The 14,087-nt window shown below is 50.3% G+C and overlaps 1 protein-coding gene across 2 annotated transcripts in view; it reads right to left on the bottom strand.

Annotated features, from left to right (window-relative positions):
• The window catches only part of RASGRF1 (Ras protein specific guanine nucleotide releasing factor 1), an 85,098-nt gene that overhangs the window by 27,898 nt on the left and 43,113 nt on the right, over positions 1-14,087 (bottom strand). The window contains exons 4-5 of one of the 2 annotated variants that reach the window (XM_028706484.2): positions 5,848-5,940; positions 1,416-1,669 (exon numbers count right to left, since the gene is read on the bottom strand). The exons of the other annotated variant lie outside the window; for it this stretch is intronic. Coding sequence (XP_028562317.2) covers positions 1,416-1,669; positions 5,848-5,940 — 347 coding nt within the window. The remainder of the gene's footprint in view (positions 1-1,415; positions 1,670-5,847; positions 5,941-14,087) is intronic. 2 annotated transcript variants of the gene reach the window in all.

A 14,087-nucleotide genomic window follows, 5' to 3' on the forward strand; every position in this document is an offset into this window, starting at 1 on the left:
AGGCCAGGCGATTTCAGCTGCGAGCAAAAACAGGAGCTGCTGGTGCCTGGATTTGGGGTGCAGCGAGAGCTCAGTCCTGGCAGAATTTAGCCCAGGGCTCCATTTGTTCTAATTCACCAGAGTTGGAAGCTAATTTGGCCTGTGCCCTCCTTTCTGTGGAAACAAAGCCCATCCTGTAGGGAGTATTTTTAGAAAGTGGTGTGTGTGTGTGTGTGTGTGTGTGTGTGTGTGTGTGTGTGTGTGTATGTGTTAGAGAGAGGATGCCTATGCACACACCCAAGTCCTGACTGACACACCTGCACTTCCTCTCCAGGTGCACCTTTAGAGGGGACTGCATTCAGCCAGAAATGCGGCAGTTGCTGCATAAACAACTTGGGTGCCCGGCAGGTTCTTTGCAAGTCACTGCTGGAAGGTGGTGAAGGATCCTGCACTTGGGACATCCCCCTTGCCTGACTGTGCACACACTGTCCGGTACTTCCATAACTCATGATATGGGGTGGGGGGAAACATGGGAGCCAGGAATGATGTAGTGGTTAGAGGGTTGGACTAGGACCTGGGAGTCTAGGCTTTGAATCCACACTCAGCCAGCCTGACCTACCTCACAAAGTTGTTGTGGGGACAAAATGGGGAGGAAGAGAGCCATGTGTGCCACCTTGAGCTCTTTGGAAGAAAGGTGGGATATAAATGGATAAATAAATACATTTTATTTATTTTTTATGTCTGTGGTCCTTCAGATGTTGTTGGACTCCAAATTCAAGCAGTCCCAGAAGCCAGCATGGCCAATGGACAAAGATGATGATGATGAGATTGTAGTCCGGAAAATTCTTGAGGACCAGAGACACATTCTCTGCTCCTGCCATTTTTTAAAGCCTTTCATGTGTCCAAGCATATTATGTCTACTAGATCACCCTGGTGATTTGTTACTTGCTAATTTGCTGGCAAGGCCCAGAACTTCATCCTGTCACCTCTACTTGACTCAATTTTTCAGGCTCCCTCCCTGACCAGTGGGGGGGGTGGGGGGAATCAGTTCTGCTAGACGAATCTCCTCTACATTTTCTGTGGTGAAGTCAGACACAAAGAATTAATTCAGCTTCCTGCATTTCATGGTTCAACAGCCTCTCACTGGCTGGTTTCCAGCTCTTAAATAAGAAACAGTTTTTGTTGTCCTAGAGTTTTTAGCAACAGGCTCCCCAAACCCTTTTTTGTTATGCTTGCAAAAGTAAAATAAAACACACTGAATCTGGTTATAAGCCACCTAGCAGACTTTTTGAAAAGTTGAAAGGCAGGATATAAATCTAACACACACAAGCAAAATAAATGGGGCTATTAGCTTCTGTTGTTGTTTTTGTTTTAAACCCTGGAATACCAAGTTGCTTTCCTTGAGCCAGATATAGCCAGAAGTGGCGCCTACTCACCTGTTCAAGAAGATGCTGCTGACATCGTCGTGGGTGATAGGGGGCTTCTTGGAGCTGGCAGCCATCCTCAGTGGGCGCAGGAAGTTGTTGACCAGGATGTGCAGCTGCTGAACATACTCTGCCTCAGCTTCCAGCATGCTGAAGACCACCTGGTTCCTCTTCCGCATGCTGTCCGCATGAGGTGAGCGGATGTAGTCTTGGATGATGGTCTTCCATTTCCTCCTGCACAACCAGCCTCGTAAAAAGCTCTGGACCTGATAAAAGACAAGAAGTTTCATAAGGTGATCGCACAAAGCAACAGGGAGAAGTACTAGGTGACCATTCGGCATGGAGCTTTCAAATTGGCGCAAGGAAGTTCCAGCAAGATTTCATCACACCCATCCCAGCTCTGCAAAGAGATTCATCAGTCTCATTTTGTAGGGGCTGGAACAGATCTCTCTGTCCCTTCTGTATTTATAAAGCTTCAATTATTTCCCAGAGATTAGATAGTGCCCTTCACTGACTGCTCTTCTGTTTATTATTATATGGTGTATCTAATATCTATGTGCACACAGGTACCTATTAAAACACAGAATTGCAGGGCATTAATCTATTTTGGATTCAGAATGTGTTCCAGTGGCTGGGGGTTCCTATGAAACAAAAGAGTGCCTCTGAGCATGCATGAGGTCACTTTCCTTCTTTGCTGGGAAACCCACAACCAGACCCTATATAAATCTTGGTGGAAACAGAAGCACTTCTGGATAGGTCCATAAAGCTCAGGCAGATTGGCCCCAGGGCCTTGGATTTTGGAAGTGTAAATATTGTATATATACTCTATGTTTGCACTTGTACCTAGCATGCCAATTCCACTCTCAGGAAAGGCTTTGATATGTCTCTAAGCACCGTCACACACTGGCACCAAAGGGTATATACACAGAAACATTTGCTACAGATAACGCAATAGATAAATAAGAGCAGATCAAAACACCAATTACAACACATTAATACGCCTTTCAAGCCCAGTATTGTTGACTGTCACTGGCAGTGGCTCTCTGGAGAGTCCAGCAGGGCTTCCCATCCCTAACTACCTGGGCCTTTTAACTAGAGTGGCCACTGGGAATTGAACCTGGGATTTTCTGCATGCAAAGCAGGTTCTGTATGCCCTTCCCTGAACTGCAGGCCACATTGGCTTGGTATTCTGTTCTGTGGGCACTTGAGGCACACGGGGGAAGGAGATGGTATCTGGTGAAGTCAAGGCAAGGCAGGCAGAGGCTGGCCAAAATAGCCGAATGCAAGTAATAGCCTGCAAAATCAGATCAAGCCAGTGAAGATTGGTCAGAAGCTCTGTCACAGAAGGCAGATAAAATCAGGACCTCGGACAGCTCCAAATGAGCATTGCTTGTTGAGGATCCCCTACTTAGCGAACTGTCAGGAGAGCCTGGTCCATCTAGTCCAGCATCCTATCCTCACAGCAGCCAACCAGATGCCCCAATGGAAAACCTGCAAGTGGGATTTGAGCACAAGAGCACTCTCCTCTCTTATGGTTTCCAGCAACTGGCATTCAGAAGCACTGCTGCTCCCAACAGGGAGCTAAACCCAATGGAAGTCTTCTGTAGGCTGACAAGGTCTGCAATGTGCCTTGTTCCACCTTGGTCCCCTGCCGGGTTTTGCCATCTTTGATTTCTGCAAGGCTGAGAAGATAGACATTTGGCACAGGGAACTCATCCTCTGAGCCCAAGGATGGTTTCATGGCTGTGCCCACCCTGTTGAGAGGGTCCCAATTCAGTACCAGGAGTTCTCCAAGTACCAGGGGTTCTCTCATGAGAAAGGAGTCATAGCCTCATCCTCATCAAGTCTTTCATCTGGGTACCAAAAGTTTCCAGGATTGGGTTGGCTGCTGTTAGCCTTCACCTGGGCTTATAAGAGGGGACCTATTTGTTCCCCCCTCCCAGACACCTCCCTACACATCATGGAGAGGTAGCAGTCTGCACTAGGTCTCACCAACCATGTGGGCAGGTATAGGGGGCCCTGAAGCAGCCCAGAAACTACAGCCTCTTAATGAGCTCCAAGTGACGCCTTTGTTTTTCTTAAGCTCAGTGAAGAAACGGCAGGGTGGTTCCCCCGCTCCCCTGCTTGGAATCTCCTGGGTGACAGGCAGCATGAAACGCTGCAGGTCCTACGACGTAAATCAATGCAAGATTTCCATCTGAGAGGCGAGGGAGGTTTCTGTGTGGGTGAACCTCCAACTGCAAGGAAAGGGCAAGGATGAAGAAACAAACTGAAGCCTGGAGATTCTTTAGCGAGAATCCAGGAAACACCAGAGCCTGCCAAATGTAAGCAGCCAGGGTTCCTTCTGCAGGAATTCATCTCCCACCATCTCCCACCCACCCACCCATGTTGCTTTAACATCCACCTGAAGCTGCTGGAAGAGATCATCTGGGGAGCTGGAGAGCAGGATCACTATCAGTATGTAGATGACATCAACCCAGATCTCCACCCACCCACCCCGTCCTTTTTTCCATCATAAGACAAGGAGGCACTTGGGATCTGGAGGTTGTGTTGGACTGGATCCTTTTCCCTACAGACAAGGCAAATGTTGGGGGCAGTTGAAGCCTAACCCAGGAATGGGCAGTCAGCGTGCTCTGAATAGAGCAGCACCCCTTCCCTCCCTCCGGAAGTTCAGGTTCACAGCCTGACAGTGCTGTGGGCAAAAGTGCCTTGGCACACCTGTGGGGCCTTCTTGGCTCCAATATCCCCTCCCTTGGGAAGGTCCCTTCTTCTCCACCTCTAAAAGAATAGTGAAAAGGCAAAGGGCCATAGCTCAGTGGTACAACATCTGCCTTGCAAGCAGAAGGTTCCAGGTTCAATCCCCATGGGCATCTCTAGCTAGAGTTGGACGAAACTCCTACCTGAAATTCTGGGGAGCTGCTGCCAGTCAGTGTAGCCAATATTGATAAAAATGGACCAATGGTTCTGATTTGCTATAAGGCAGCTGCCTGTGTTCCTATGTGGTCCTTTTGCAGCCAGCACTACTGTTATCTGGCCCAGTAAACTGAGTCCTTTTGCTGCTCTGTTTTAGTGAGCAATGTTGTCTAGACGTATAACAAGTCAGTGTTTTATTTTCCTTGTTTGATTTTATTGCTTTTACTTGTCTTTTTCTGCAAGCTGCTTTAGGGACTATTTGCAGAGCCAAAAGTGGCATTAAAATATCAATTTAAGCAAACAAACATTTTGTATCTGCTTCCTGGCCAATCTCCCTCAACTAATCCATAGCAAAGGTCATCCGCCATGGTCTATGGGGAAGACGGTGTGCATAAGAGCTCAGGGAATCTGTAGGAGTCCAAAGTGGAGGCCCTCCCATCATGAGCACCCTTGAAATGGTTCACTGGGAAGTCTCCTTTTATAGATGGAGATTGAAGAGTAGTCCAGCGATTAGCCACCCTGCATCTTGTGAACCAGGAGATCTGAGGAGAGGATGAGTTTATTTATTTTCAAAATTCACTGGATGATTATTTTTTATTTTTTCGCAAAGTCCACAAAGCAGCATTCAGTCACATTTTCAATACAATAAAGTAATATTATAAAGATAAAAACACAGCAGCCAAAACAATGCACAAAGAGAAGCAGAAAGAGAAAGAGAAACTCATTTCTGGGTGCAGAGTCGGTGCAGACTGAAGAGTGGACTCAATAAAAGAGCCTTTATTGATCTCTGAAAAGCCAAATATGATCACACAGGGGGAAGGTGGGCCTCCCATGTGCCACAGCCTCAAAGTCCCTGTCATTTTACTCAAAATCATTTTACTGGAATGTGGAGCAGGGTCTTATCAGCAGATGTCAAAGGAGAAGCAGGACCACTCAGAGGCATTAAGGATCAGGGACCGAAACTATTTAGGAGACAATGCAGATTGAAAAGAAATAACTGATCCTTCTTCCCAGCCAGGAGCTGTGCACTTTTCTTTGTCCCCCCACAGATGTTTTTTTGTGGGAGAGCTGGTGGAGAGATCTGGGTGTATCTGGCCTGCAGTGGCTGTGATCCAGACAGTGACTTCCTGGGTGCCTGTTTCCATCCCTCAGGAATATCCTCACATTTGTATGTCAATATCACTGTGACAAAGACATCACCTGGACCTTCCTACCACAGAGAAGCACAGAACACAACAGCACATAGAGACATTGACTTCCCCATCCTCTGGCACCATCCAGATGTTGCAGACCTCAAGCACCAGCCTAGCCAGCAAGGTTGCTCTCCTTCCTGGAGGTTAATGGCATTGCAAAGCACAGAAGAGGACACTTTACCACCACCTACTGGCTCTAATAAAGCTCTTGCTCCTCAATTATGACAGATGTTTTGGACTCCAACTTCCACCAGCCTGTGCTGGCCGAGGCTGATGGGAGTCCAAAACATCTGGAAGGCTGGACCAGAGACCAAGCTCTCTAAAACACCAGAGCCTACCTTCTTGATCTTCTTGATGTCACTGTCATCGTCGTTGGGTGCATTGGTCTGATTGGACTGGATGCGCTCATTGTCTTTGAGTAAGGCTGCAATCTGGGAGCAGACAGTAAACAGAGAAGTAAAGGTGAAAAGACTGACATGGTAACAAGCCAGCTTCACTCAGGGGCCCATCATGATGAAGGCGCCCAGCCAGTGAGAGATGCACTTCTAGCAAGATGTACGGAACTCCCTGGAATTCCATGGGGGAGCTTCCATCAGAGACTTATTTCGATTTGGGCATTTCTATGCCACCCAATCAACTGTGTCCTCTGGGCGGCTCATGAAATAAAATCAATGAAATTCAAATGAAACCGTACTAAAAACAATCAATATTTAAAAGCATTGCCAGCACAATTAACAAACAGCAGCATAAAAGCACCCAACAGCATAAAATCAGTAAAACACGCCCCCCAGAAAAGAATGAGGAAAAAGAGTTATAAGAAATAAAAACATAGGATTTTAAAAGAGCAAACAGTCTTCATCTGCTGTCAAAAGAAACGCCTAACATAGGCACCAGTTGAGCCTTCTCAGAAAGTATTCCATAAGCTGGAGGGACACCACTGAAAAGGCCCTTTTCCTGGTAGGCAATAATAAACTCAGATAGTCCTTTGCCATTTTTGTTAAGTCGTGGGTTGACATAGCAGCCGGCACAGCGATCTCTTCAAGTAGCTCTTTATTATGGTAAGCTGGAATAGAACTGACAGTGAACAGCTCAGCCGGCCTGTATTTATAGGCAGCCGGCTGTCACATTGTAACCACAACAGCCCAGAGTTCCCGCCTAAAATAACTGCCGCGGACCTGAGTGAAAACTATCTACAGACCTGAGTGAAAACTATATACAGTATCCCCCTGTTGGCCCAGGGTGAAACTACACTACATAACACCCCTCCCCACCGAGATAAGGCGTTAGTTACAATCGTAATGGTTTCCTTATATACAGCACTACGCGTAATGGTTCAATTAGGCACAAAAGCATATCGGTTACATTTCCCATACTTAGACCAACAGTGATACCTGTCCAACAACATAGTCCTTTAAATGAGTTGGGCGCTTGGAAACTCTGCCAGACCGCCGGGGACTGGTAGCCAAGTCCGGAGGGCCACACAGTTCTCGCTGAGGCTGTGGTGCGACCCTAGGTGGCGTTGGAACCAACTCCCCTGGATCCGCTGCTGTGAGTGGAGCCTCCGCAAGTGGAGTGGTCTGAGTCTGTTCTGAGACGGCTTGGTTCGGCTCCACGCTGGCAGTTTGCGAGGGAGGTGTAGGTGGAGCCTCGCCATCTGTACGTGTCTCTTCTGGAGCCGCAAGCGCAGTTGGGGGCACCTCGGTAGTGTCCAAGTCCCCAACCCTGCGCCTAAGTTGGTCTATGTGCCGTCGCCACAAGCGCCCGTCTTCGAGTGCCACCTGGTACGAGCGAGGTCCAGTGACTCCCACTACTGTGGCTGGCACCCAAGGGATGTCCCCCACATAGTTCCGGGCAAAGACCTGGTTTCCTGGGACAAATGACCGTGGTGCGTTGGCACAGCCTGGGGGTTCAGCCACGGCAAAGTCTGGGTGTAGCCGGTCGAGCGGTGACCTGAGGCGGCGGCCCATAAGCAGTTCCGCAGGACTCCTCCCTGTGGCCGCATGAGGGGTGATGTGTTGCGCGAACAAGTATTCGGCGACCCGCTCATGCCAGTCTCCCCGGTCCAGGCGCGCCAGTGCCTCTTTTGTCGAGCGCACCATTCTTTCCGCTTGCCCGTTGCTGGATGGATGAAAGGGTGCCGTTAGGGCATGGCGGATGCCCAGTCCCAAAAGATACCGCTCAAACGTGCCTGATGTGAACTGCGGTCCGTTGTCAGAGACAAGGACATCAGGACACCCATGCGTTGCAAACAGGCCTCGCAGCACCCGGATGACAGCTTCGGTAGTGGTGGAGGGCATCAGGGCGACCTCCAGCCATTTGGAATAGGCGTCCACCACTACCATAAAGGTCCGGCCGTGAAAGGGGCCAGCCAGATCGATGTGCACCCTCGACCAGGGTGTCTTTGGCGTCTCCCACGTGTATCCCTTAGCTGCCGGTGGTGCAGGCCTCGACTCCTGGCACGCTTGACAGGCGGACACCCAGGCAGTGATGGCATCGTCCATATTAGGCCACCAGACGTAACACCGAGCCAACGCCTTCATTTTGACAATTCCCGGGTGGCCAACGTGCAGAGCCTCCAGGACGCGCTGACGGAGTCCCTGGGGAATCACGACGCGGTCTCCCCACAGCAGACAGCCGCGATGAGCTGAGAGTTCATGTTGTCTGGTTGCGAAGGGCTGGAACTCCGATGCAAAGGGCCCTTGTGGCCACACCCTCCACACCCAGTTGAGCACCCGGCTGATGGTGCGATCCTGGGCAGATGCGGAGGCCACAGTGGCAGCCGACACAGGCGCTGCCGGAAGATCCTCAATCAGAAGGAGCGATGAAGCTGGAGCCGGGTCTTCCACAAATGCTGGAAGAGGGCAACGGCTGAGGGCGTCGGCATGGCCCATCGATTTCCCCGGGCGGTGGATGAGCCGGTAGTGGTAGGCAGCCAGGAAAACAGTCCATCGCAGCATGCGTGGTGAGAGGACCGGTGGAGTTGGACGATCACCGGCGAGGAGGCCCAGGAGTGGCTTGTGGTCAGTGATGAGGTCAAAAGTCCTGCCATAGAGGTATTCATGAAACCTCTTCACTCCAGCCACAAGTGCCAATGCCTCCTTGTCGAGCTGGCTGTAATTCCGTTCCGTCGGAGATAGTGTCCTGGAAAAGTAGGCGAGCGGTGCTTCTCTTCCATCTGGAAAACGGTGACTAAGGACAGCCCCGATGCCAAAAGGTGAGGCGTCGCAGGCAAGGACCAGCGGCCTGGATTCACTGTACTGTACCAGCACACTGTCCGAAGAAAGGAGAGCCTTGACCGCGTTGAAGGCCGCCGTCTCCCGATGACCCCAGGCCCAAGGCGTCTTAGTGCTAAGGAGTCGGTGAAGAGGCTCAGCCACTGTGGCTTTGTGGGGCAGGAACATGTTATAAAAGTTCAGCAGCCCCAGGAACGCCTGCAACTCCGTTTTGTTCTTTGGAGTGGGGGCCTGCTGGATAGCGCGGATCTTGGATGTGGTTGGATGAAGACCGGAGGCATCGATAAGATAGCCCAGGAACTCTACCTGTGGAACGGCGATCTGGCACTTCTCCCTTTTTACCTTGAGCCCGGCCTCCTGGAACCTGGTCAGCACGGCACGGAGGCGCTCGAACAGCTGCTGGTGTGAGTCTGCAGACACCAAGACGTCATCAAAATATGGTACCACGCCCGGAAGCCCTTGCAGGAGACGCTCCATAAGGCCTTGGAAGATGCCAGGAGCCACACTCACCCCGAACTGCAACCGGCGGCAACGGAATGCCCCCCGGTGGGTGACGATCGTCTGGGCTTCAGCAGTGGCATCATCGACTGGCAGTTGTTGATAGGCTTGGGCAAGGTCCAGCTTAGCGAAGACCTTACCCTCACCCAGGGAATGCAGCAGGTGTTGGACAACAGGAACCGGATAAGCGTGCTGCTGAAGTGCCTTGTTGATCGTGCACTTGTAGTCAGCGCAGATTCTCACCGACCCATCTGGCTTGACAGGCGTGACGATGGGGGTTTCCCACTTTGCGTGGTCAACCGGCTCCAAAACTCCTTGGGCGATCAGTTTGTCCAGTTGTTCGTCCACCTTAGCCTTGAGAGCAAAGGGAACCCGGCGTGGCTTTAGCTTGATGGGGGCGACTTGTGGATCCAGGCTAAAGGAGATGGGCGTACCTGTATATTGGCCCAAGGTGCCGTCAAAAACCTCGGCAAAGTCTTTGACCAGACCCTCAGTCTCTGCGTTAGAGATGCAGTTGATGCCGGTGACTTCCAGGCCGAGGGCATCAAACCAGTCTAGCCCTAGGAGGCTTGGCCGCTGACCTTCGACCACCACCAACCGGAGCAGGCCCGAAAAATCCTTGAAGGCGATCCGGAACCGGCCAACGCCTACCACGGGAACGTCGTTTCCCTGGTAGTCTCTCAGGTGTACGCGGTGAGAGTCGAGTTGCCTTTTGGACACTCTGGGTACCAGTCTTTTGATGGTGCTCCATGACACGATGGACAGGGCAGACCCGGTGTCGATCTCCATGTCACATGGAGCTCCTTCAATGAGCACCGTGACGTTCAGCTTGCATCTCGTAGGCGAGTCGGTTTGGCCAATCGTGGTTCCAGACGGGCAGCGGCAGTTGGTGAGAGCGAAACAACTTTCCTTGGCAGACTGGAGTGAAGACTTGGACTTGCGAGTCGATGAAGGGGGGGTGTCAGACGGAGCCGATCGGCAGACCTTAGCGATGTGGCCCCTTCTGGAACACCTCCTACAGATGGCGTCTCTGAATCGACACTTGGCACGGGAATGGTTGCCTCCGCAGCCAGCACATTCCGGTTGGCCCTTGGACTTCTGTTGGAACTTCCTGCGCTCCCGCTTTGTCTGGTGCACATCATCGTCTTCACTGGAGGATGCCTCCTCACTGCTGGCCTCTTCATGATGCACCGGAACGGGCTCCCTAGCAAGACGCAGGCTGCTGGACTTGCGGATCTCCTGAGCGGAGCGTTCAGCAGCTTCTGAGGCCACAGCCTCCTCAATGGCTTTCTGTAGCGTGAGGTCTGGCTTGGCTAGGAGACGCCGTTGCAGATGGATGTCCCGGACCCCGCAGACGATTCGATCCATCAGGGCATCGTCTAAGTCTCGGAACTCACAGTGCATTGCAGCCTGTCGCAGGGCGGTGGTGTAGTTGTTGATTGACTCCCCCTCTGCCTGGTTCCTGTGGTAGAACGCATGGCGGGCAGCAATCTTGGACGGCTTTGGTGCGTAGTGGTTGCGGAGCTTCTCTTGGATCGTGTCCCATGGTGATGCCTGGACTGCTTCAGGCGCAACCAACGCTCGGGCCGTCTCAAACACCTCAGGCCCACAGAGGCTGAGGAATAGGCCCCGCTTCCGATCCTGTGATACTGCTGTCAGTTCGTTGGCTTGGAGGTAGCAGTCGAACCGAGCGAGGTAGGAGTCCCATGATTCAGAGGCTGGCGCAAACGGCGGTAGAGGCACAAGTGAAGCCATGATTCCGATGCCGGCGTGAAGGGCGATGGATGGAACACAGTGCTCTAGCCAGAACAGTCAGCTCTGAACTGGTTCTGCCCAGTGATTTCGCTCAGTGATTTCGCTCTGTGATTCAGCTCAGTGATTCAGCTCAGTTCAGAGGCTGGCCGCATCTGGCTGTGCTCTGATGTCCATCTATCCCACCTTCGTCGCCAGTGTTAAGTCGTGGGTTGACATAGCAGCCGGCACAGCGATCTCTTCAAGTAGCTCTTTATTATGGTAAGCTGGAATAGAACTGACAGTGAACAGCTCAGCCGGCCTGTATTTATAGGCAGCCGGCTGTCACATTGTAACCACAACAACCCAGAGTTCCCGCCTAAAATAACTGCCGCGGACCTGAGTGAAAACTATCTACAGACCTGAGTGAAAACTATATACAGTATCCCCCTGTTGGCCCAGGGTGAAACTACACTACATAACAATTTTCTTCCATATTATTGCTGGAGGCACACACAAAGTATTTGATTTTTTTACCGAACCACTTGATGTTAATATAGGGTGACTTCCACAAAACTTCTCTGATGAAGACCCCTGTGCAACTCAAAAGCTTACATCAGGCATAGGCAAACTCGGCCCTCCAGATGTTTTGGGACTACAACTCCCATCATCCCTGACCACTGGTCCTGTTAGCTAAGGATGATGGGAGTTGTAGTCCCAAAACGTCTGGAGGGCCGAGTTTGCCTATGCCTGGCTTACATCCTCTTATATCAGTTTGTCCAGTACAAGATGTCACTTCAATGAAATGGTTTGAATGAGATCCCCAAAGGCCAGTACTTAGATTAATGTATGGGGGATCAAAAGGCGGTCCCCTAATACAAGCTCTTGACTGAGAAGATGGCAATACCTGTGCCAGGTAGCCAGGCCTCCTGCCCTTGTACTTTCAGTTGACACAGCAAAATCCCTCCTGTTCAGGGCTGTCTCTTGGGGACTGGGGCAGGGAGCCGATAGCATTCTCAGTATTATTTCATGTAAATGTTTTGGGGATTTTTAAAGGATGGTTACTTTCTGAAGGCAAATTTGGAATTGTGTTGCTTGGAAGCTGAATCACCATCAGTTAGGTAAAGGAAAACACATGCGTTGGTGATGTAGATGTAAAATTGTGACTTACTCTGAATTAATTAGCCTAGTGTATAAATATCATTTCCCCCCCTAATCTGATTAATGTCTTTCTGTGTTCATGCTTCTGCAGCCCAAACCGCACCACCCACGCAAAAGAGAAAGGTATTGGCAGACTCAGAGTAACCCTGAGATGTGCAAATGCTCTGGAAAATCTCTAGAGAGAAAAATCAAGAGAGAGAAGGATCCAGAATAACTCAACAACATGGAATGTTGAGCCACTGGAAGGAAAAAAGGGGGGATGGAATGGTGTTATTCAGAAAGGGCAGGAGGAAAAGGCATCTGACACCCAGTCATGGATAATCCTGGGAATTGTAGGTTGTTATTGGTGCTGACCTCACAAGGTGACCATTCCAGGCACCCTTAACCAACCACAGTTCCCAGGATCCTTCAATCTATCAAAGTGGTATACTAGTGCCTTAAAGGTATGGTGTGTAGATAGCAAGAAGTACAGAGCGGAGCATTCTGTTGTCAGAAGGTGTTATTTCCTGATTCAGACTGAGAAGCTGTTTCTCAATGCATCAATGGATGGCAGCGAAAGCAGTCCTTGAAAATCACAGGAAAACTCCAAGGTTTTAACACAGCTGAGATCGGGCATCAGTATCCCACCTTCCAAAAAAGTCTAAAAGATAGCAGCAGAGCCAAGAGCTTCCTGATCTTTGGCCCTTTCTAACTCAGTTCTTATTTAGAATGAAACATTTAAAAGTTGGCCCAGATAATGCCAACCCCAAAGCTAAAACAGTCGAACCTCAATTCAGTCCAGCATCCTGTTCTCACAGTGGCAACCAAGTGTTTGTAGGACACCCACAAGCAGGATCCAAACCCAAGAGCCTTCTCCCCTCCTGTGGTTTCTGGCAATACTTTCTTTGATCTGTCCCGAATCTTCTAGCATTCAGCTTCATTGGGTGTCCACAAGTTGTGAGAGAGGGAGAAATCTTTTTTCCTCTATCTACTTTCTAGCTTAGTACAGCTCTGCAATGTGGTCTGTCATAATACTGCAGGTCAGAGTCAGGGCTGAGGTTGGTCTGGATTCCCAGGAAAATATTCCCAATATCTATAAAGGTCAATCAGCTTGAATTGCACACCTCAGACAACCTCCTGGGCCAGACTGATCAGGCAGTTGCACCCAGAAACCTCTTTCTTTGTTATCTTGCATCCGTTAACTGGTTGCACATTTTCAAATGTTCAAAAATGGGATGCATAAACAAACGCAGGTTGCACATGAAGTACAACTGAAGTCAGAAGGGAGACTCCTTGTCTTGGATGCTCCCTGCTGCTTTTCCAACCCCTCGGCCCCTTAGCCGAGGTCACGCCCCGGCAGCTCACCAGAACAATGTTTTGGTGCAAATACTCCTTGTATGAACTGAAAGGCGGAGATGTAATATGTCTATTTCCATGCAAAGAAAACTCCTAAACAAATCAAATTCAAGCATGCAAATGAACTGGGAGGCGTAGAAGCAAGATTGGCTCTGGGGAAGTGACATCACAACAACAACAAATCAGAGATGCAGGAAAGCATTGTCCCTTCGAAGCTGATGCCATTCAGTTTAACATCCTGAGGTTGCCCCTAGCAACGAGATACAGAGCAGCCTCCATTAGAGCCCTGGTATTTTTAAACATCACACCCCCTCTTTTTAAGTGTCATGCCGCATGCCGCATATGGGTGCTCTGGGCAGCAAAACAGGGAAAGGGGGCAGGTGGGTGTGAGGATCCTGAGTTACGCAGGAGGCTTGCTTATTTTTAAAAGGCCGCCCCCACTCCGCTCCCAGAGATCAGGGTTGTGGTGGACTTGAGGGGCTAGAGAGAAAGTAGGGACCTCTTCCTAGGCCTAAAAGGGGGTGGGGTGTCCATTAAGTACCTCCTGGGAGACTTCTGCCTGGCAATGCAACCCCTCTCTGTCCCACTCTTCAGGCAGCATATAAACACACGCCTAAAGG

This window comes from Podarcis muralis, chromosome 14 (genome assembly GCF_964188315.1).
Source record: "Podarcis muralis chromosome 14, rPodMur119.hap1.1, whole genome shotgun sequence".
Lineage (NCBI taxonomy): Eukaryota > Metazoa > Chordata > Lepidosauria > Squamata > Lacertidae > Podarcis > Podarcis muralis.